General features: G+C 38.4%; 1 protein-coding gene across 1 annotated transcript in view; it reads right to left on the bottom strand.

The window, feature by feature from the left end:
• Positions 1 to 6,927: 6,927 nt before the first annotated feature.
• Positions 6,928 to 22,036, bottom strand: part of LOC139719706 (kynurenine/alpha-aminoadipate aminotransferase, mitochondrial-like) — a 36,133-nt gene continuing 21,024 nt past the window's right edge. Inside the window, exons 4-12 of the mRNA XM_071631101.1 lie at positions 21,175 to 21,307; positions 20,104 to 20,178; positions 19,340 to 19,452; positions 18,359 to 18,518; positions 17,601 to 17,683; positions 17,062 to 17,158; positions 16,622 to 16,748; positions 7,975 to 8,183; positions 6,928 to 6,987 (exon numbers count right to left, since the gene is read on the bottom strand). Coding sequence (XP_071487202.1) covers positions 6,928 to 6,987; positions 7,975 to 8,183; positions 16,622 to 16,748; positions 17,062 to 17,158; positions 17,601 to 17,683; positions 18,359 to 18,518; positions 19,340 to 19,452; positions 20,104 to 20,178; positions 21,175 to 21,307 — 1,057 coding nt within the window. The remainder of the gene's footprint in view (positions 6,988 to 7,974; positions 8,184 to 16,621; positions 16,749 to 17,061; positions 17,159 to 17,600; positions 17,684 to 18,358; positions 18,519 to 19,339; positions 19,453 to 20,103; positions 20,179 to 21,174; positions 21,308 to 22,036) is intronic.

Here is a 22,036-nt window from a genome sequence, read left to right on the forward strand (position 1 = left end):
AAGGTTCAGATCCAGATTAATTCCGACCATTGCTTCAGGTCTTTTTGTCACTGGAAACATAAAAATGCACAATGAGGAGATCAACAAAAAGAAATCCACAGCAAATTATCATCAACAGGCAGTATTCCCATATCTTATTTCCATACCTTTCTTTTCCTTTCGTATTCGGGAGAAAATAACATGAAAGCATGTTTATATGATATATACCTGAAGGATATCCTCCTACCTAACAGCAAACGTGAACTGCTTGGGAAGCATTCACAATACACAGACCTACAATCAAACACAAAAGTCAAACAATAATTATAGAGTCAGACTGCCAAGGTCCCTAGAGTGTGACGAAACAACTCTCTATACAACAATGGTTCGTGAACCAGCCTCTACGGTTAATCTATTAAAACGCAAACTAGAAAATTGTGAATATGAAAATATTCGGAATAAGAATCCTGGAATGTTTTGAATTGGTGTGGTACGAATTTAATCCACTACTTTCATGAACTGAACTGAACTGAACTGAACTGAACTGAACTGAACTGCAATAAAGGTAATGAGGAAGGGATAAAGTGGAGTTTTGGGAGAAGAAATTAATAAGGTGTTAAATGAATCAATGGGTAATGGAGTAAAAGAAAGGCATAAGAAAGGTGGGAGAGGGTAGAAAGAGGGAGAGAGAGAGAGAGAGATAGGTTAAAGAGAACGATTTATATAGTAAAGGGTAAAGAAATGAAAAAATAGAATGAAATAAAATTGTACTGTTATGACAGAAAGGTATGTTTTGAAATCAAATATTGCATATTTCAGTTTGTCTGTCTACAAATGTATTTTTGGTCCATTTTTTGTGGTTATATAACTCTAACTGTCGAGTGTGTTTTTTTACTATATAAGATGTAATTACATGTTTTTCTGTGTTGTCCTTTGTCTTTGCCTTGTGCCTCTTGTTTAATTCAGGAGACAACCTAGGCCTTTCATGTTACATTGCTTATTGATATAATAAAGAATGATGAAGAACAATATATAATTTATTATATATACATATATATATATATACATATACATATATATATACATATATATATATATATACATGTATACATGTATATCTATAAACACTAAAGGAGATACAAACAAATAGCTAGCATTCGGAGCCTTACCATTTTCACCTAAACAGCCTTATATGATTCATAGAGAGTGACTTCCGAGGTCAAAACAGTGTAGTAGAATTTAGCTCTTTATTGTGCTTTCTGTTTCAAATGCTTCGACTGCCATCTTTTTGACTACTATTGATGTAATGTTTTTGTTGTTCTATTGTTCTTGTTGTTTAATGACACACACCATATGAACATACCTAAGAAAGTGACAGAGGAGGGAAGGGAACAACACCATTAACGTTTAGTTATCTCCTGTTCGAATTACCTTGATGGTATGGCTTATGATATTAGTCATGCTAGTAATTTCTAATATCATTCCCCTTCAAAGCCTATCACGGTCACAAAGTTGAGAACAGTGTGAAAGCAACTCTGGAAAGATGAGTCTCGAGCTGAGATGAAGTCAAGTCTGTAGAATGTAGGAGATTAAACATTCAAATACAACTGATCAACCGAAGACGAAACACAATTCTAGCTACAGTTCACTACGGATTTTAAAGGTTGCAAATATTTTAAGTTCTTTGTACAGTGAAGTTGGACAAATTTTGACAAGTTTTGTCTGCTTAAATAATAATCGTATCAGATAGAATGCTAGGAGTAAAAAATAATGTACTATCATCTTTCCGCTGTTGCCCTATTAAAACGATAGTGTCTCTTTCTTTTCTCTTTTTGGCTGCACAAAAACATTATCATCCATCCCATCTTCATAAAGACGAATAGATATACTGAAGATGATTTGCTTAGATAATCTTATCATTACCGTATGTAAACCAATAGAGGCCACAAAAATGAATTCCATTACGGCCTTAACGAAAATCAAAGTCAATTTCATATTGTCTCAATCAGATTGATTGATTGTTCACCATTTATGGTGCAGTCTCTCACTTGTTTGCTTGCTTTTCGGTGCATTTATTACAAATTAATTGCCAAATCAAAAAAAAAAAACACTCCTAATTCTCTTCACGTCACTCCAGCTTTAATTTCATCTCTACAAGTTTTTAATACATGTTTTGTATAAGTGGTACAAGATTCGGCAGTTTACAAGCATGACGTAGATATTCTCTTCTCTTTCCATTCTCTCTCTCCCTCTCTCTCTCTCTCTCTCTCTCTCTTCAGTCTTCTATAGTTAAACCAGAAATGTCGTTATTGAAACTCGTTATGGAAACAAAATATGGGAAAATTGTGAATTTTTGACATTTTTTTTTACGTTAAACAATGAGGCATGAGCAATTATCTTACCAATAGGAATCACTATATAGAAATGAAAATGAAGTTATATTCATTTCCTTTATTTAACTCTTTATGCATGGAGTAATCAGCGAAATATTTAGAAAAATGTAATTCTAGCATAAAATTATAAAGTTTCGGCACTTAAAGCAGACGTTTGACCATTGGCCCTATGAAACAAAAAATTCCCAAGAGAATGAAAAGAACACAAGAATAATTATGTAGAAGGTTTTATTAAGATTCCTTGAGTTATTTCCGAGACATTAAAAAAACGTAAAATTCCAGCATTTTCATCTGACCTTTAACCTTTGACTCCATTGCCAGAACTTTCCATGTTTTTCTTTTCCTTTCTGGCAATAAACGTATACAGTAATTTAAATGAAAAAAAAAACGCAGGAATTGCATATACGGGGGAACAGTGATATTTTAAGCTATTTGACCTTTTAACTCTTTATGTGCCATGTTCGCATGTCCCACAGTCAGTCAACGGCGCGCCAACTTCGCATATTCTGCTCAAACGCACTAATCCGCTTAAACCGATCGATAAATCGCCTAATCTCGCGGTACAATGAAAGCTTTTGTTCTTTTTACATACAGCTTGCATTCTATGTGGTGATTGACTATCAAGCGATGTTCCCAACTAAAATTTGCGTGTAAATGTTAAGTTCCTCTCACGGTTTCATGTGCAAAAGTCATGCCTTTACAGAATGTAGCAGCTGGTCATTTAAAAATTAAAAGAAATAGATTTTTCATACAATCTTTATCAAAGCAAAGCTTAGCATCCTCTTCAACTTTGTTCACTATTATGTCCAGCTTAACAGAAATTTGTAGAAGTTATATAGATTAATTGGCAAAACAGAATTCTTTCTCAAAGCATGACTACCTTCGTGTCTCAGAATAACGTGGCACACAGGGGGTTTCCACCGTGGCAAATAAAGAGTTAAGATCTTGCTCTTTGACCTTCAGCAAGTGCAGCCAGAAGTTGATAGGCACATCTTCGCCCCCTCACACATATATATGCCAAGTTTCATTAGGATACATCAAAAGGTTCTAAGTTTCGCTGTCCGCAAAATTAATTACAGACGGACGGAAGGACAGACAGACGGCCAGCGTGGAAACATACATTCCTTGGTGGAGGCTTAGAATAGTCCTTATCATTAAGACAATATCAACTGTATTTACTGGGCTTGGTTGCAACACCTAATAGCTAATCTACATTATGAAGATTGTGCATCTTCCTGCAGTGTTCATACTATTCAAGCTCTTTCAATAAGGTTTAAAGAGATGTGAAACATTTCAGATTCGAAAGAGGTATTGTCTTTCTCAATTGAGTCTTTGTAAATTGAATTTGACTTTTAACCCTAAGTTCGTTTGATAACTGAACCTCCCAGAGGTACTAATTACTGAAATTACGTTTCTGCCTTTGAATAACCATAGCTCTTGAAATTACATTTCCTTTTCCAGAGTACTTCAATCTTAACATTTTACTGTGAGGTTTTCAAAAAAAAAAAAAGATACTTCCTTACAAACGTTAATGCATATTCACGATAACAAGGAAAATAGAATTAATTTCTGTGAACATGTAGTATAAGATTGCGAGTGCTAGGTGTATTACAGATGTGCCTGTCACATAATTGAGATTTCATTACAGCAGTTTTGTTTTTTTTTTTGAAACAGGCACGCTATTCGGTTTCATTGACAGGAAAAAAATAATGTTTGATTTTATTTTCAATTTTTCTCAATCCTTTTTAATCCCTCCTCTATACTATATATTCGCTACATGGAGAAAGATTTCCGTATCTGGCTTTTCGATGAGATCTCCACTGCGACGTCCTTTATTTTTTTATTTCTTATTAAATGGATATTAATGGATTAACCACCGCCTAAGAAAAACGCTGTAACAATAGTTAACCAACATCAAGAAACAAGTTTTCATCTATCAGAATATGATTTTAGAACAAGGTATGATGCAGCTGGTAGTGCTGTGGTTGTTATGATTATCATTTCCAAGGCATTATTTACCACTTGTAAATGAAACAAAAATCCAGTTGTAACGCTTCAGAATAATTCTAAAATGTGACTTAGGGTTAGTATTGTTGAATATAAAAAGGTGAACAATAGTTATGATTAAATTGCTTCTGGAATAAACCGTCAACAGTTATGGTGTATTGAGAAAAAAATGTGAAATCACCATTTATTCTAGCTTTATTGCAAAATGTTTACATGGTACATTGTTCTGTGATACAGACGTATTCATGAAATCTGATTACTCGAACATTTTGAAATTTCTGCTTCTAACGGTAATCAATGCACTTCCTTCACACTGCCATTCAGTGAGGAATTTTTTCACATCAGTGGTAACTACACATGTATTACGCAAAATGTTTCTTTCCTTCAACCACTTCGTAGAGGCGTGCGTGCGTGGATGTGTATGTGTAATGACTTCTTTTCTGCAAATGTTAAATATATTGCATTTTATTTTGCAAAACGATATGATGATACTGGGAATGTTATGTCTATTTCGAATGTGATCCCACATGTCATTAATTGTTAGACATATTAGCAAGAAAAAAAATGGACAAAACGATAAATTTCGGATGCCGAATTTGCGTAGAAGTGACATCACAAGTGTACACACAGCTAGCAAGCTTATAGTAAGACCGAGCCAAACACAATTTGTTTGTCTTAAAGTAGATGTTATCTAAAATTTATTGACGACATCCCGTACATATTTGCGGCAAATGAACGTCAGTTTTGACGTGGTAACTTTCGAAGTTAGGACTCAGCTTTAACTTTTTGCTATATACCTAGAAACCACTTCAGAAAATGTTAAAGAGAATACAATTCTAAGAGGTATTTGAAGTTCATCACTTGATGAAAATTGGTATGAAATGGCTAAGACATCATTTTATGAGGATCGCTTTGTTTTTGAATATCTCAGCCATTTCAAAACCCATTTTCATCAAATAAACTTTGAATTCCTTCAAGAATTATATGCCCTTTCATAATTCTCAAGAGGTTTCTAATCATCTAAAAATCCATCCTAAAAAGGTTGGAAACCCGAATTCCCATCTCAACAGATACTGTACCATCTCTTAACTGTGGGAGTTGTGATAGGTATGTACCGTAACATTACGTCCAGAAAAGGAGATTATCACTGCCGTTCATTTACTCCTCAAATACGTTATCAAAAATCATATCAAGATCCTCCTAGGTTTTTCAAGTCAATTCAATTTCTTTATTTTCATCGAACAAAAGGCGATTCATGTCACAAAGTTTAAAAACAACACAAGTATACACACCATAAAAATACCACTTCTATAGTGAATGCAAATGGGATTATAGTACATGTATAAAACAAACAATTTCGGAAAAGACATTTAAGAGGTAAATAAAGCGATGGAAATGAGAATTCGCTCCAAATCACAGCTCGTCGACGTGTATCCCTCGGTGAAATTCATAATAACATATCTTATCCAAAATGTATCTTCGTTGAATAGAAGTGTTTGCTAATGTTATGATGAAAGTTTATTGTCACTAGTACTTAAATAGTACCAGAAAATGCGTCTTTAAAATAAGATATCAATATCAATATAACGGCAATATCCAGACGAGATCCATTATTATGTAATGTGTGTACCAAAACAGCAGCAAGAAACAATGCATAATAATACGTGTACACAGTGCCGTTGATGACGCAGAAAAGGAAAAACAAAAATGGATATAATAAGTAAAGATGACGTTTTTAGTGGACGTCTCAGTTCTCCTTTTCCCCTCTAATCATAACTACTATTTTGCTGGTATGCATGTATATCTCTATTTATTAATTATGATTATGCACCGTGTAAGACAAACATCTAAAAAAAAGGAAAAAGAATGAGATTCGTTCCATAACGGCTATCAGAATACTCTCCTGCCGACACTATGTGGGTTTTGGTACCTGGGAAGACCTTTTCTTTTTTGTCTCATGTAATGGAATAATCATTTCATGATGCAACATTCATAGACATGTAATAAACCACATCGCTTCTCGTATTACGGTTTACAGTATAACGGTTTGACACCAAAAACAAGCATGACAGTAATCATTCCTATATGGAAGCTCATGTATCATTGTTAGAAAAGCGTTGACAAGTATCGAAAATTCTTTGAAAGCTGTCAAATTGCCTAAATGCATTTCATTTTATTTCCTTAAATTTCATTTCATTTTCGACAAAAGTATACAATATGACAATTGCATATGAACATTTATGAGCCGTTTCATTGATGTGCACTACATAGGAGTTTATTTGAAAGTTGCTTGTGTCGAAAAAAACGGTAAAAACTAGTAAGACTATACATACATACATACATACATACATACATACATGTTTCTCTTCCTTCTTGTTTTGTATTCTCGTCCTTACACCAATAATTTCACCGGATCGGTGAAATAGTGAAAATTATCTCTCATGCAAGTAAGATGGATTTGTTGCATAGTCAGCCTATTTTGTTTGTTTATTTGTATTGTCTTTCTCAGACCTAAACAATGAAACCAATAGAGTTATCCTAGAACAACTTATTGGATATTCGCTGTGTATGATGCTTCCCTCACAGCTTCTCCAAGTCGTTTTATTCCCTGGAACAACGATAAAACGAGAAATACATAAGAATCAACGGACCGTAACTGAAATAAGGATGACGTAAGCACGATCAAAAAAAAAAATCAAAGAACATCTTAAACGTTTGTAGCTGGTTTAGGACCATTCAGCTATGGCCAGGTCAAAGATTAGGTTCTCGTGTTAGGGATGATGGGCACAGGGGCGGATCCAGGATTTGCATAAAAGGGAGGCGCCTTCACAAAGTTAAAAGGGACGCACACGCCCCCCCCCCCCCCATTTTTTTTTATTTCTAATCATTTTGTTTAAACAGCAAAAATAAAGAGGGGCGCCCGCCCGGTGTACCCCCACCCCGGATCTGCCACTGGCGCATGTCATAAGAATTGGATGATCATAACGAGCATAAATTTGTGATCGAGAATCCAATTGCTATAGCTTGGTGACACAGACACACGCTCAAAAAATAGAGGTTACAAGCATTTCATAAGCCATAACAAATCCATAATGCCGAAAGTTAATTGAGTTGAACCACAAATATGTTTTAGCAGGTCTACAATGTACCCGGAAAATGACATAGGGGGGGGGGGGGGGGGATTGTGGATCAGGCTTATGCAATCAACTCTAAATTTGCGCATGACACGAAGCAATGCTTTTAAAACTGCGTACAATAAGAAAACACTTATTTCATTTCATATATTTCATGCTCATTTTTCTTTCAACAAAACATAACTCAAAGAAAATCAAAAATTCAATCATAAGCATAATTATGTACATTACAAAGTACGACAATCAAAAGTAATCAACAAACTAATAAAGATATGCACACAAATTGGAATTACAAATTTAAGTTAACAAATATCCTTGTAGATAGTAGATTTTTCAGATTGGCAGTAACAGTCTCTGGATGTAGAAATTATGGGGGTAATTGGTCCAATGTTTTAGCTTCTAAAGAAGCACTTTTTTTTAAAGCAATGTTTACCTCTGAAAATAATTAAAGCATTATTCACCTCAACTAGATCGCTCTCCGATGCTTTGGAGTAGGAAACCCGTACGTACGAGGAGGGCACCGATTTGTCTATGTAGAAGATGTTGCCAGGGGTGAAAACCACGCCCCTAGTTACGACAGCCTTCATCAGAAACTTCTCCGTGTCTTTGATGGTAGGCAGTTCAATCCACATGAACATTCCAGCTCTTGGAACAGTCCACTTCGCCAGGCCTTAAACATAAATTACAATGGAGGAACACAGTCTGAATCGTGTTCATGAATATTTACAGAGGGGTGGCAAAATAAATAGGAGGAAATTTGAAAAAAAAAAATTGAAAAAAAATAGAAGAAAAGGTGGAAAGAGAGGGAAATGATATATTAAGATATTTTTGGAAGCAGACCATTTGTATTTGTTTAAAGCAAAAAGAAGTAAAGGCATGGCTTATTGTTTAGCAATCTTTCATCATTAATCCCATTCAAGTGTTACGCAGTTTATACTTGCGAACTGACAACAAAAGGAGTCAATTCAGTTAACTGTTAAGTATTGAATGCAGAGGCCTACATACACAATTTATGAAAATATGTATGTACTCTGTAAAAGTGGAAATTTTTGCGATGTGGATATTTTCGCGCATTTCGCGCAACCACAAACTACCGCGAAAATAAAAGCACGCAAATATTTTTGCATATCATATGTTCCAGTAGTCAACGTCCTGATTCCGCGGACTTAAAAACACGCGAAATTCATGTTACCCGGCAAAGTTCGAAAAATTACTCGCGCGAAAATATCCACCTCTGCAGTTGAAAGGCGGTATGTCCTATCTTATCTTTTTAATTATTACACACTTTGCAATGTGTTCGTGCTGTTATTGTCGTGCGCCCGAACATGCCAAGTGTGATATTTGGAAATGGTCTGTCTTGAGGCAGGCACACTTTATTATCACGTTATCAGCACTGTCACGACTCAACCCAATCACCACATCATGACAATCAAAATGTTCCGCTCCATTCCTGGCAGATCGCACCCAAACCATCACAACAATGTTGCAAAAGACCACGATTGGGAAGCCATGTCTTGATCTGAGAGCGATAACTTGCTGCGGACCTCTTTATTGGTATTAGCCTTGTTCAAGGCGCATCACATCTCCCCCCTTAAGACGGGAAGTTATGGAAGAACTTTCTAGTCAAACTGCAAACAGTCGTTACAAACATGTTCCGAAACACAATACATAAAAATGCACAATTGTGTGTTCATACACTAAAGTGGATTCTTCACATAAACAAGCTCAGACTTATGAGCCTTATCAAAGCCTGTCTTGAGCGTAGGCTAACTGTCTAAATATAGACCCACTACCCAGTACCTGCTCGGAACAAGCATGTGCGTATACGCGCAAAACTTTACAACCACAACATTCCTTGTTTTCTTTTCTTCTTTTTTTTTTCTGCTTGGTCATAAATCATGAAGCATGTATTCTCTTTAGCTTTCCTGAAAAGTATCAAATGGCCAAACATTTCAACACCTAGTCGAAGTCTAAGAAATGCTGCTGGTTCAGAACAAAATACACTGTAATTGTATCATGAAATAATATACCATAAGTATGGACATATCAAACTTCTCTCTTAGCTTGATGTGCATATGCTTGAGAAAAACCGCTACACATATCACTGAATAACCTACATACACTGATAATCATGCAGTTTGCATAATGAACTTCACACATTTTTGTTGTGATTATTGTGTATGTCACCAATAATAGAAGCAATCTTCCATTCACTATACTTATTAACCATTTTTACATGGTGAGCTTGTAGCAATCTGACCTTTGATGAAAACTGACATAACAACGCGTTCAGCTCAACTGTTTGGTCTGACAAACATCTCTACATTTCTAATTTCTTGGCACTTCTGTTCAAGTACTGTAAAGCCTTGTTCGTCAAGACAATAAATGCATGTACAGTGGGCTAGAGTATAGCAAAACAATGCAATTATGAACACCTATTATACTCTCTCTGTTTCTGAAACAAGATATCACATGAATATTACCTGGTTATGACTGTATACCTGTATGGTCTCATGAACCTTGCACAATCATCAAACATTATAAGTATCATACTTATAATTTCACCCGATGGAAAACATGTATAATTGGTCAACTCTATGATACCACAAATATTCCAACTCTTGCAAATTAAGCATTTGAAAAGAAACAACAACAGCTTTTGTGTGTTTGTGTGTGCTTTCTGCAAACAGCAATGCAACTTAATTTGCAGTTCCAATTAATACCATGTCTACATTATACACTGTATCAAAATATGCTGTATTACTGAAAACCCCTTTCTTCAGCATATAAAGCATAAAACATAGCAAAACTCATGCTATATCACTGGAAATGATTTTGCCCTGTTTTGGTGCAAAAATCATGACAATTTGGAAAACATGCTGTCTTTTCCCATGCAGACAAGAACAAATTATGGATACAAATTAAAACAGTGTACACAATGTTTGTGTCATCATTTCAAAACAAGAACACTCTTTCTTTGACAAGAGAAATATCCTTCTCTTACAATAACATGGAAACACATTTCTTTTGTCTGGTATTGTTCGTGCTTCCAAGTCATCCAGTCTTATTATCTGTGGATAATAAGCACATTTGGTGTCCTTTTGTCCCATCCGTGGAAAATACGTTTACTTCTATCTTATCCACGGGACAAAGCGTCTGCAATGACATTGTCTTTTCCGCGTACGTGCTGTATCACGAGGTTGTACTCCTGTAGCACTAGCGCCCATCTGGTTAGGCGTCCATTTTTGTTCCTCATTCGCGACAGGAACACAAGCGGATTGTGGTCTGTGTACACCAGCACTGGATACTTTGTAGTGTTCAGGTACACGTCAAAATGACGAAGAGCCATGACGAGCGCTAACGTCTCCTTCTCGACAGTGGAATACCGTCGCTGATGTTTGTTGAATTTTCTGGACATGTACGCGACGGGATGGTCAACTCCATTGTCGTCCTTCTGCATCAGGGCTCCTCCTCCTCCTGTGTCACTCGCGTCCACCATAAGAATGAACTGCTTGTCGAAGTTCGGCGCTGCAAGAACCGGAGAACTCACTAGCATTGCCTTCAGCCGGTTGAAAGCACCTTGACAGTCATCCGACCAGTCGAACTGCGAGTCTTTCCGCAACATGTTGGTGAGCGGTGTTGCAGCATCAGCGAAATTATGGCAGAACTTCCGATAATAGCCAGTCATGCCCAGAAATCGTCTCAGCTCTCGCTTACTCTGTGGGCGGGGAAAGTTCAGGATCGTCTCCACCTTTGCTTCAACAGGCTTGACGGAACCATGTCCCACAATATGACCCAGGAACACGACTTTTGCTCGGGTGAACTCACATTTCCTCAAGTTCACCGTAAGGTTGGCACTGGTCAAGCGGTCAAACAGTGCTCTGACTCTCAGAAGGTGGTCCTCCCATGTATGGCTGTACACTATGATGTCGTCGAGATACGCCTCGCATCCCACCAAGCCAGACGTGACGGTGTTGATGAGTCTCTGGAATGTAGCGGGCGCGTTCTTCATCCCAAACGGCATCACTTTGTATTGGAAGAATCCATCAGGAGTCATGAATGCAGACAGTTCTTTCGCTCTTTCACTGAGGGGAACCTGCCAGTACCCCTTCAAAAGGTCAAACTTACTGACGTATTTGGCATTCCCTACGCGATCAATACAATCATCGATGCGGGGCAAAGGGTACGAGTCTGACTTTGTTTTCGAATTGAGCAACCTGTAATCCGTACAGAAACGCAAAGAACCATCCTGCTTTGGAACCAACACACAGGGAGAACTCCATCCACTCTTACTGGGCTCAATAAGGTCATGTTCAAGCATATATTGAACTTCCTTCCTCAGAACATCCATTTTCAATGGATTCACACGATATGGGTGTTGCTTGACAGGGGAGGAGTCCCCCACATCAACATCATGCACCACCACACTAGTACGACCTGGTACATCACTGAAGAGGTGTTCATACTCATGGACTACATCCATCACCTGAGCTCTCTCTACTCCTGGAAGATGAGATAATGTGTCAGATAGATTTGCTAACACCTCAGAATTCTTCAACATCAACTGCGGAATTTCCACATCATCACTCTCACTGTCTTCACCATCCACTTCACAACCGATTCCGACTGTGGCAACAGGCTTTTCTTTAGCCTCTTCTACATTTTCAACATACTCCTTTAGCATGTTGACATGACAGAGTCTTCTCCTCTTCCTCCTATCAGGTGTCAGGATGATGTAATTGACATCACTCACTCTTTTCTCAACCACATACGGCCCTGCATATCTAGCCTTCAAGGCATCTCCTTGAAGAGGGAGCAACACAAGAACCTTAGAACCAGGCTCGAAATGTCTTTCTTTCACCTTCCGATCAAACAGTCTCTTCATGTTAGACTGAGCTGCCTTCAGATGACCTGCAGCTAGTTCACGAGTACAAGAAAGTCTATCCTTGAACTGACACACATAGTCCAATAGGTTGGACTCCGGCTCAACCAAGATCTTTTCTTGCAAGATCTTCAAGGGACCACGAACTGAGTGCCCAAAGACCAGCTCGAAAGGACTGAATCCAAGAGATTCCTGGACCGATTCTCGAACTGCAAACAAGAGGAGAGGAATACCCTCATCCCACTCTTTCTCGTGCTCACTGCAGTACACACGCATCATATTCTTCAAGGTTTGGTGAAAGCGTTCAAGAGCTCCCTGGCTCTGTGGATGGTAAGCACTTGAGTTCTTACATTCTACACCTAACTCACTCATCACCTGTTGGAAGATTTTGGATGTGAAATTAGACCCTTGGTCTGACTGCACACACTTTGGAAGTCCTACCATTGTGAAGAACTTCACAAGAGCTTTACTGACATTCTTGGCAGTAATCGTCCGTAATGGAATTGCCTCGGGGAAGCGGGTAGATGCACACATCATCGTCAGCAAATACTGATTACCCGACTTTGTCCTTGGAAGAGGACCGACACAATCCACAATGACCCGACTAAACGGTTCTTCGAAGGCCGGAATTGGCCTTAAAGGGGCAGGGGGAATCTTCTGGTTTGGCTTGCCAACTACCTGACACACATAGCAAGACCGACAAAACTCTGCGACGTCATGTCGCAAACCTGGCCAGAAGAAATATCGAAGCACCTTCTCTTGGGTTTTGTTGATCCCCAAATGACCTGCCAATGGTGCTTCATGGGCAAGAGATATAATCTCCTTCCGGTACATCTTTGGTACCACTACTTGATGAACATCTCGAAAATCCTCATCACTTGTGGCATCAGGAGGGCGCCACCTCCTCATCAAGATACCATCCCTCTTGTAAAACTTCACTGTTTCATTCACTTCCTCATCCTCAGGTACAAGTGACTGTGCAAGACGCACTATTTCAGGGTCTTTGCCCTGCAATTCAACCAGACTCTGACGAGAAATCTCTGACATTTGACCATGGTCCATATGTGCATCATCACTGCTGCTAGACTCTTCAAGTCTAGAGAAGAAAGTATCAGCCAAGATATCCTCTTGCTCCTCTTTCTTCAGTTCACGAGCCATTGACCTGGTAACAGCACATGAGGGAAACACATCAGGCATATCCTGAACCAATTTCTCTGTGGCTTCGTCAACCACGGGTGTCTTACTTGGGAGAAAGTGAGGCAAAACCTTCTCTCCAGCGATATCATTGCCGAGCAATAAGGTGACACCTTCGACTGGCAATGTAGGCAAAATACCTACTACAACTGAGCCACTGACAAGATCGCTCTTCAATTCGATATTATGAAGAGGCACTCGGACACTCCCACCTTCAACTCCCCTCACAAACACTTCTGAATCCACAGAAGATTCAACCGAAAATGGCAATGTATTTGCACACAGGAGACTCTGTGATGCTCCTGTATCCCTCAAAATGTGAACCTGAACCTGCTCACTATCAGGCATCAAACTAACATACCCTGAAGATATGAAAGGTTTGTAATTCTCTGCCACCCGTTCAAACGATGGCAGATGTTCTGTGCGAGTGATAGCAAAAGCATCTGGCAATGCTTTGGGGTTGCTTATCCCCTCTTTTTCTCGCTTCTTCTTCAACTTCCAGCAAGCTGACATCACATGTCCATCCTTCTTGCAATAGAAGCAAGCCTTGTTCGGCTTTTGATCAAGATTGGGCTTGGGAATGCTTGGAGCAACAGCTCCTCTTCTTGGCACACCCTGGCCTCCTTTCTTGCTTGAAGAAAGTTTGAAAGTACCCTTGTGGGTAAGCACATACTCATCAAGGAGGACAGCAGCTCTCCTGGCACCATTTACTTCCCTTTCCTCCAGGTACTGCCGCTGATCTGGCTGAACACACCTCTTCACCTCCTCTAACAATACCAACTCTTTCAGTTTGTGGAAATCATCAACACCAGACGACCTTAACCAGTGTTCAAAATGGGTCTGCTTGTGTTGCACAAAATCAACAAATGTCTGATCATCCCTTCTCCTATAATTCCGAAACAGTTGCCTGTGGGCTTCTGGCACCAACTCGTACGCCCTTAACACGGAACTCTTCAAATTCTCATAATCAGAACACTCTTGGATAGTGAGAGACGCATAGACCTCTTGGGCCTTCCCTACCAGCGAGCTCTGTATCAATGTCGGCCACACTTCCTTGGGCCATTCTAAACTCACAGCCACTTTTTCAAAGTGCTGGAAAAACTCTTCTACCCGGTCTTCACGAAATTTCGGCACCAATTGAGATTGCCTTAATGCATCAAATTTTGATGACTTTGCTGAACTGCCGGAAGAAGGTTCATTCGATTTTGCATCGATTGACTTGATTTCGAGTTCTATTTTCTTTGCCTCGACTTCCAGCTGCTTCATCCGAAGCTGGATCTCAATTTTCTTCAATTCACTTTCTGCAGGGGTTACCAAAGGTGTGATAATTTCACCATCATCTGTCCCTGCTTCATCCTCTGACAAAGAGGCAGGCCAAATACCAGTATTGGTAAAAAACTCCGAAATTGTGTCCTTGATCTCTGCTTTTCGATCCGATGTTTTGATCGGGATTTCTAAAATTCGAGCAACTTCCACCAGTTCTGCCTTCCTCAGGTTATTAAAACCTTCCTGAGTGGGTTCATCAACAAAGCTCTGCACGACATCAGCCATTGTGGGAATATCAAAATCAAAACTTGCAAGAAGTCACAAATCCTCACAAAACTACAAAGCCTTAACAAAAGAAATGCACTGCATATGAGTACACATGTACGCATGAACCCAGTCACATGCGCAGAACAGGCAAAAATTTTCTACGATAAGCAGAAAACATCAAAATCCCTAAGCCTTCGAATCAGGCATACAATCAGAACACCACGGCATCACATTAGCATGTGATCTAAGGACATAGAATGAGTATACACACTCACTACAAACGATTACATAGCACGATTGTGCAAACCAAGGAAAATATATCAAAGCCTTTAACCGAGGCTAATCTTCCAGAAAATTCGGCGTGACCCGTAGCCAATGTGTACGCAAGCCCCCACACATACACATCCAGCATACGCACACTCACAAACTGCACTAGCCCTACACACGACGCGCTAGACCGACCGTCTGCGACTACAAAACACGTTCGAGCCCAATGCGCAATACCCACGCTATGCACTATACGCACACAACTGAACGTGAGAATCCTCACCCAAATCGGTCTACACAAGACCTTCATGCAAAAACGACAAACGTTCAAAACGTGAGAATCCTCACCAAAATCTGCACTAGGCCTTCACACAAAATGTAGCCTATACAACTACTAACACAGTCAATGACTGCCAAAGCCTACGCAGCATAAATGTTATACACAACGTGCACAACCAAACGTGAGAATCCTCACCAAAATCTGCACCAGGCCTTCACACAAAATGTAGTCTAAAAACTACAAACACAGTCAATGACTGCCAAAGCCTACGCAGCATAAATGTTATACACAATAAATGTGCACAACCAAACGTGAAAATCTTCACCAAAACGCATGTGGCCTGTCAAAACCAACATGCAAACAATGCAGGCCCAATACATAAGCCTGTCATCGACGCTATACACTTGTCTACATACTAAAAACAAACGTGTACAGCCAAACGTGAGAATCCTCACCAAAACGCATGAGGCCTACAGAACCTACATGCAAGCAGGTACATAGCAGGTAGGCCCGATACGACATGAGCCTATGACACCATCGACGCTATACACTACGTACTTACAGCACACGTGTACAACCAGACGTGAGAGTCCTCACCACAATCCGCATGGTACATGCGAAAGAAAACGGCTTGTCTGTTCATTTTCCCGGACAAGGTCCCAATTTGTCACGACTCAACCCAATCACCACATCATGACAATCAAAATGTTCCGCTCCATTCCTGGCAGATCGCACCCAAACCATCACAACAATGTTGCACAAGACCACGATTGGGAAGCCATGTCTTGATCTGAGAGCGATAACTTGCTGCGGACCTCTTTATTGGTATTAGCCTTGTTCAAGGCGCATCACAAGCACCTAACTACTTAAAAAAATAGGCCAGCACACATACACCACAACATACATGCACACGCTCACAAAGAAAAAAGAATAAAGCTGTAACATTCCAAACCTGTCAGGTGATCAGCAACTGCTTTTGTCAAAATATCTCTGCGTCGTAAGTAGAACTCCTTGATCTTGTCTGCTCTTTCTAGAAATCCGTCTACACCCCACTGTCGAAACATGTGATACAGTACCACCTGAAATGTGACAGAATAGTAAAGGTAATCACTTTTCTATGTCATGTTAAATAAAACCTCATGATTTCACGTTGAGACATATCAGTTTTGCCTCAAATTCTGCGAAAACAGGCGGGTGACAAAATGGCTTAACGTTGCTTCTAATAATGCCATGACTCCTGCAAACTTACGATTAGAAAAAAAACAAACAAACAAACAAATAAACAAAACAAAACAAAACTTGATAACGCTACGTCTGAGTGAGGAAAAATTATGGAAGCCAATAGCTTTTCAGTTCGTATGCAAGTTTAATAATCTGAATTCTTATCATTACCTGTGACAGAACATTGGCGTGCTGCAAAGTGACCTGAATGTCGTAGAAAAGGCGGGAAACTAGGGCGCGCGGACCAGACAGCCAGCCAAGCCGAAAGCTGATTAAAAATAAGAGAAGTAAAGTAAAATGGATTGGTTTTGTATCTGTCACGAATAAACAACAACAATAAGGGAGGATGGAGTGGCATCCCGAGATTCCGAGACGCCTTATAAATGTGCCATATTTTGAACTATAGATAACTCAATCAGTATGTTCACACGAATATGAATATGGCAAGAAAATGGATACGAAGAATATGTGAAATTCGATTGTATTTAACTTGTTCGGTTTTCTAGAGTCGTCAATTAGAAAAAAAGAAAACCCAACATCTTTTGTCATGAAATTACAGAAAACAATATGTTAATATATACTAATAACTTATATGCATTACCAAGTTAGAACACCACGGTGTGTTGTTTTTTGCTATACATTTCTGTAAAAATATAATAAATTATTGATTCTAACAGAGGTAAGTGTAAAGAAGAGAGGTTTGAACTAACCCTGCGCCTATGATCTTGGAGAATGAATCTAATCTGATCACTCTTCCATCACTGTCCATAGAGAGGAATGAAGGCCGACGAGGCTGGAATTAAAGGGAAGTATCCAAAATGATGAGATTCATATCCACAATGCACTATCAAAACTGACATTTGAAAAAAGCCATTAAAAGGCCAACGATGTTTACTTTCCTGCACTGATTGTGAAATGGATTTGTCATACCCCTGGCTGTTTGAGTTTATAAAGTTGCCTGCCTTTATGACTTGTGAGTGTATAATGCTCTGTGAATTGTGTTAGTGGATGTAAGTCGGATCAACCTGGATGTTGGTGCTGCAGTTATGTGAGGTGGTGCTAAGGTACCGGCACTGGTATGTGATTGAACGAGCTGTCGTGACAATAATCATTGGAAGAGGGTGCCGGAGATTGTTTTGGTGAGATAGTACAGCAACTTCAAGGGATGGGATGGGAACATCGCTTTCGATCGTCATTGCGAAAGAAACGTTATAGTGTTGCTTGTTGAGACGTTTGAGGGTAGCCGTTGAGTTGATCTGCGTTGTGTGGCGAAATGGATGTGCATCGTGGACATATCTGAGTCAGAATGAGGGTTTGTTTCTTAGAACCAGTATACTTTTGACATTATGCCGATGCCACCTTAAAGCTACAATTCATTCTGTATTTATGGTATTTTACAATGTCGGGATATATAAAGCAAACAATCTAACTACAAAATAAGCACGCATATACACGCGAAAATGTTTACCTCGTCAAACTGCAGGAAGTAGTATGAGTCGTCTTCTAGGATGATGAAATCATATCGTTGTGCCAAGGCGTATATCTTGAGGCGTTTTTCTGAGGACACTGTTTCCCCAGATGGGTTATGTCCGTTTGGCACAATGTAGAAGAACTTCGGTCTTTTTGACCTGTTTTAAAAGCAGTACTTGTATCAATATCAACGTGGATTATGACTTTTTTTTCAAGCGTGAGCCTACATGCAAAAGGCTTTCTTTTATCTTTTCATTTTATGCTCTATGTCTGCCATGAGCTCTCCTATTCTCTATGAGTAATAGCAAGATACATGTAGGTACTAGAGTGCCAAGTAGATACAAACAGATTTATGATTTCATGTAAGAACTCGTCCGTCACCTATTTCTTGAGGTGTTTGGTCTGTTGTTTTTGTTACGGTCTTAATACACATTGAAGACAACTATTTCAGGATATACTGAATTCCAATATATGTGTATAATATTGGAAGAATTTAAAAAAAAAGAAAGAAAGTATAGTTTAGAAGCAGGGTTGCCTGAGAAATTGAAAAGAAATTTGGCACTGTTTCATTTCGATTATTCATATCTGCATTTTTTTTTCTTCGTATTACGCATTACTATACACAACATAGTATACTTTAACAGTCATCATATTCGTCATTTCGTCCATTCTAAATTTAGAAAGATCAGTATGTTTTGTTTTCCGTAACATACACATAGCCTTGAATTACATTCCTTTGAATTTCCTGCCATAGTGATGAAAGACATCGTGTTTTACTTGTTCAAATGCAAGTTTTCTGAATTTGACCTATGATCGTTAATCTATGGGTCTGCTTAGAAAATTAATCCGTTGCGGAAAGGTATTCGTCATTAAACTCAGTGCCTTAATATGAACACGTCATAATATAAGACGGAAACTCGGCAATTCAAGTTTGGTTCCTTGTCCCGCAGCAACACATGGACTCTCATCTACTTATTACCAGTTTTCTTTATCGTCCGGGTTCCACTGAGAAAGCACTTCTTCAAGATGTGTGATACTTGGTCCATCCTCTTCCATCTTTATTCCAATGGGGTCACCTTGCATCACCCGCAACTGAAATAAATCATGTCACATTAGTTTAAGGAATTCAATAGTAATAGTAGAAATTACCTCTAGATGTTGTAACAAATCACTTCAAATCAAAAGTGTTGCGTGTGTGACTGATACGCGTCCGTGGTAGTGGTAGTGTCAACCGAATTGACATAGACCGCATATTATTATTCTTAAGAAAAACAATAGAGATCCTCAAATTTTGTAGAGTGATATTCAGAATTTACTGGATGTTAATGATTTATATGGTCTGCCAATTTGAGAGGAAGTCGTAATACTTTACCAATAGAAAATCTTTGATAACTTATGATGACCACCACTTCCTCTGCCAAATAAATCGTAAAGGCTCTTTAGATTATTAATAGGATGCGCAAAGGAAACTGATTTGTCTCAAAGTTCGTTACATCAGCCAGAAGTCACACAATTACTAATAATTACGACGAAACTTGGAGGGAGTAAGGCGTCTATAATGATGCAATTATTAGTACATGCACAGGAAATGCAATAGTAAGAAAGGCAGGAAAAATCGATTGAAGACGAAGATACTAAAACAGTTATCACAATGATAGCTGTTGGTGTCAGTGTGAATATATGAGCAAATGGAAGTTATAAAGCTCTAGAAGAATTTTTTTTTTTCAATTATATAACACATACCGCTTCAAGGAACGTTGGATAGGTTCGTTCTGGAATCAAAAAGCGTTGACCTTTGTTGAGAAGCAGGTTCGCAGCCTGTTATTAAAGCAGGGAATATGAATCATCAGCTTTGAGGGAATATTTTTATAGTTCGAAGCAAGAATCTGTTCTCTGATGTTTTACGAAAAAAGAATTGACGATATAATACATAATTATGGAAAACACAATCAACAAAATTACATTAAAGCCACATAAACATTTCTAAATAAAGATATATCAGATGATTTAAAATTGTTTGACAATATTTCTGCAAAAACACTGCGATTGATTTTGATCATTTTTTTCTGTCACACCTAGATTGTTTATTAGCAAACAATGGTATTAACGTTTAAATTATGGAGGCATTTGACATTTCTGTATAATGTTATTAGTATGTTACGATCATTATAATCACGATCATTTTAATATAGCTATTCATCATTTAAAGTTATCATAAGAGAGAGCGTTAAAAAGAAATATCGTCTGATCCTCGATACATGTATTGCACAACGATATTTCAGGCTTGACTGCTGTCTCGGCACGAGTTACATACACTGACATAATTTAGGCCTTTAGATAGAATGTGGTCATTTTGTTTTCAGGATTGTATTTTTCCTTGTGAAATTTATAAAAAAAAAAGAAGCGGGAATTAACATAACCAGATAATCTCTCCCAGAAGTACATCCACCGTTCCAAATTCCAGGTAAGGTAATATTCTTTGTATGTAGCTTTCGTTAAAGCAATATACAGTCAAAGTGTGTGCCTAGTTTAAAGCCCTCATTCTGTGCTTGTGGGTTTCTATGTCTTCTTGCATTGTGAGGGAACAATTGACTGACGCTAAATTCGTTTAGTCAAAACATCCATAATTGACGGGCTTCCTTTTACGAAAATGGCAGTTATTTAGTTCCGAAACTAATAATCAATTTTAATCAAAATGTATATGATTGTCTTGTAGTCCTGCATTCTTCTTATTCAACATACTCGAAACGTAAGAATTTTGAGCTGATTTAAGTGTTGAAGTGTATAATATTGATAGTAATATAAGGAATGTACCGAATGTAACCCCTGCACGGCCCCTGCGTTGACCATCACTTGAAGCGCTCTGTCTGGGTCTGGGCTGGTCCTGGTTGGTGGCCTGTGAAGTTTGATGGTTAGTTCTTCCAGCCACTCTCGGAATGGTTTAACCCTTAGAGAGAAACGAAGAACAACAAGAACCTTCGTCAACCTGAATCTAGTGGAAAGGGAATTACAGTCAGCGAACAGCTTTCATCTACATATCAAACGGCCATCCTCAAATTCTAAACATGCTAGCTTTATGAACATAATTTCCTCTCACTCGCCTAGAATATTTAGACATTGTTTTTTTTTTAAATGCCAATTTCGTTGGATTAAAGTATAAAGAGGAACTCAAATTATGATATTTGTCCATATTGTATTACTAGTTATGTTAGTTCAGAAGTATGGAGAGACTATGATAGATTTAATTACATTTTTTACATATTAATGATTACCACTGATTTAAGCTTAGCGTTTTAAGGGATGATTTTATCCATTCATAAAGATATGGAATATCTCGTTATACTGTATATGCGACATCACAATAAAGTAGGCGGCTTGCATACCATCAGAACAGTAAGCATATTTCTGTGATCAAAATTCTTAAGCATCACTATTAAAGACATGAGTTATGTAGGCCTATATTACACAGTCCCAAACGCTATTCTAATCATTTCAATCTCAGGCATATCCTTAAAAGAGAGAGAGAGAGAGAGAGAGAGAGAGAGAGAAGCTTTCGCTGGATCCCAGCCTGTATCAATGTGTGCATAGCCTTACATCGTTACGCACTTTCGATTAGCCTTTTATCTTACTACAATGTAATGTTATTATTGTTTATAAGACATCTATTATATCATTC

Source organism: Diadema antillarum, unplaced genomic scaffold (genome assembly GCF_040938485.1).
Source record: "Diadema antillarum isolate AM-2024a unplaced genomic scaffold, OU_Dant_1.0 scf00000114, whole genome shotgun sequence".
NCBI lineage: Eukaryota > Metazoa > Echinodermata > Echinoidea > Diadematoida > Diadematidae > Diadema > Diadema antillarum.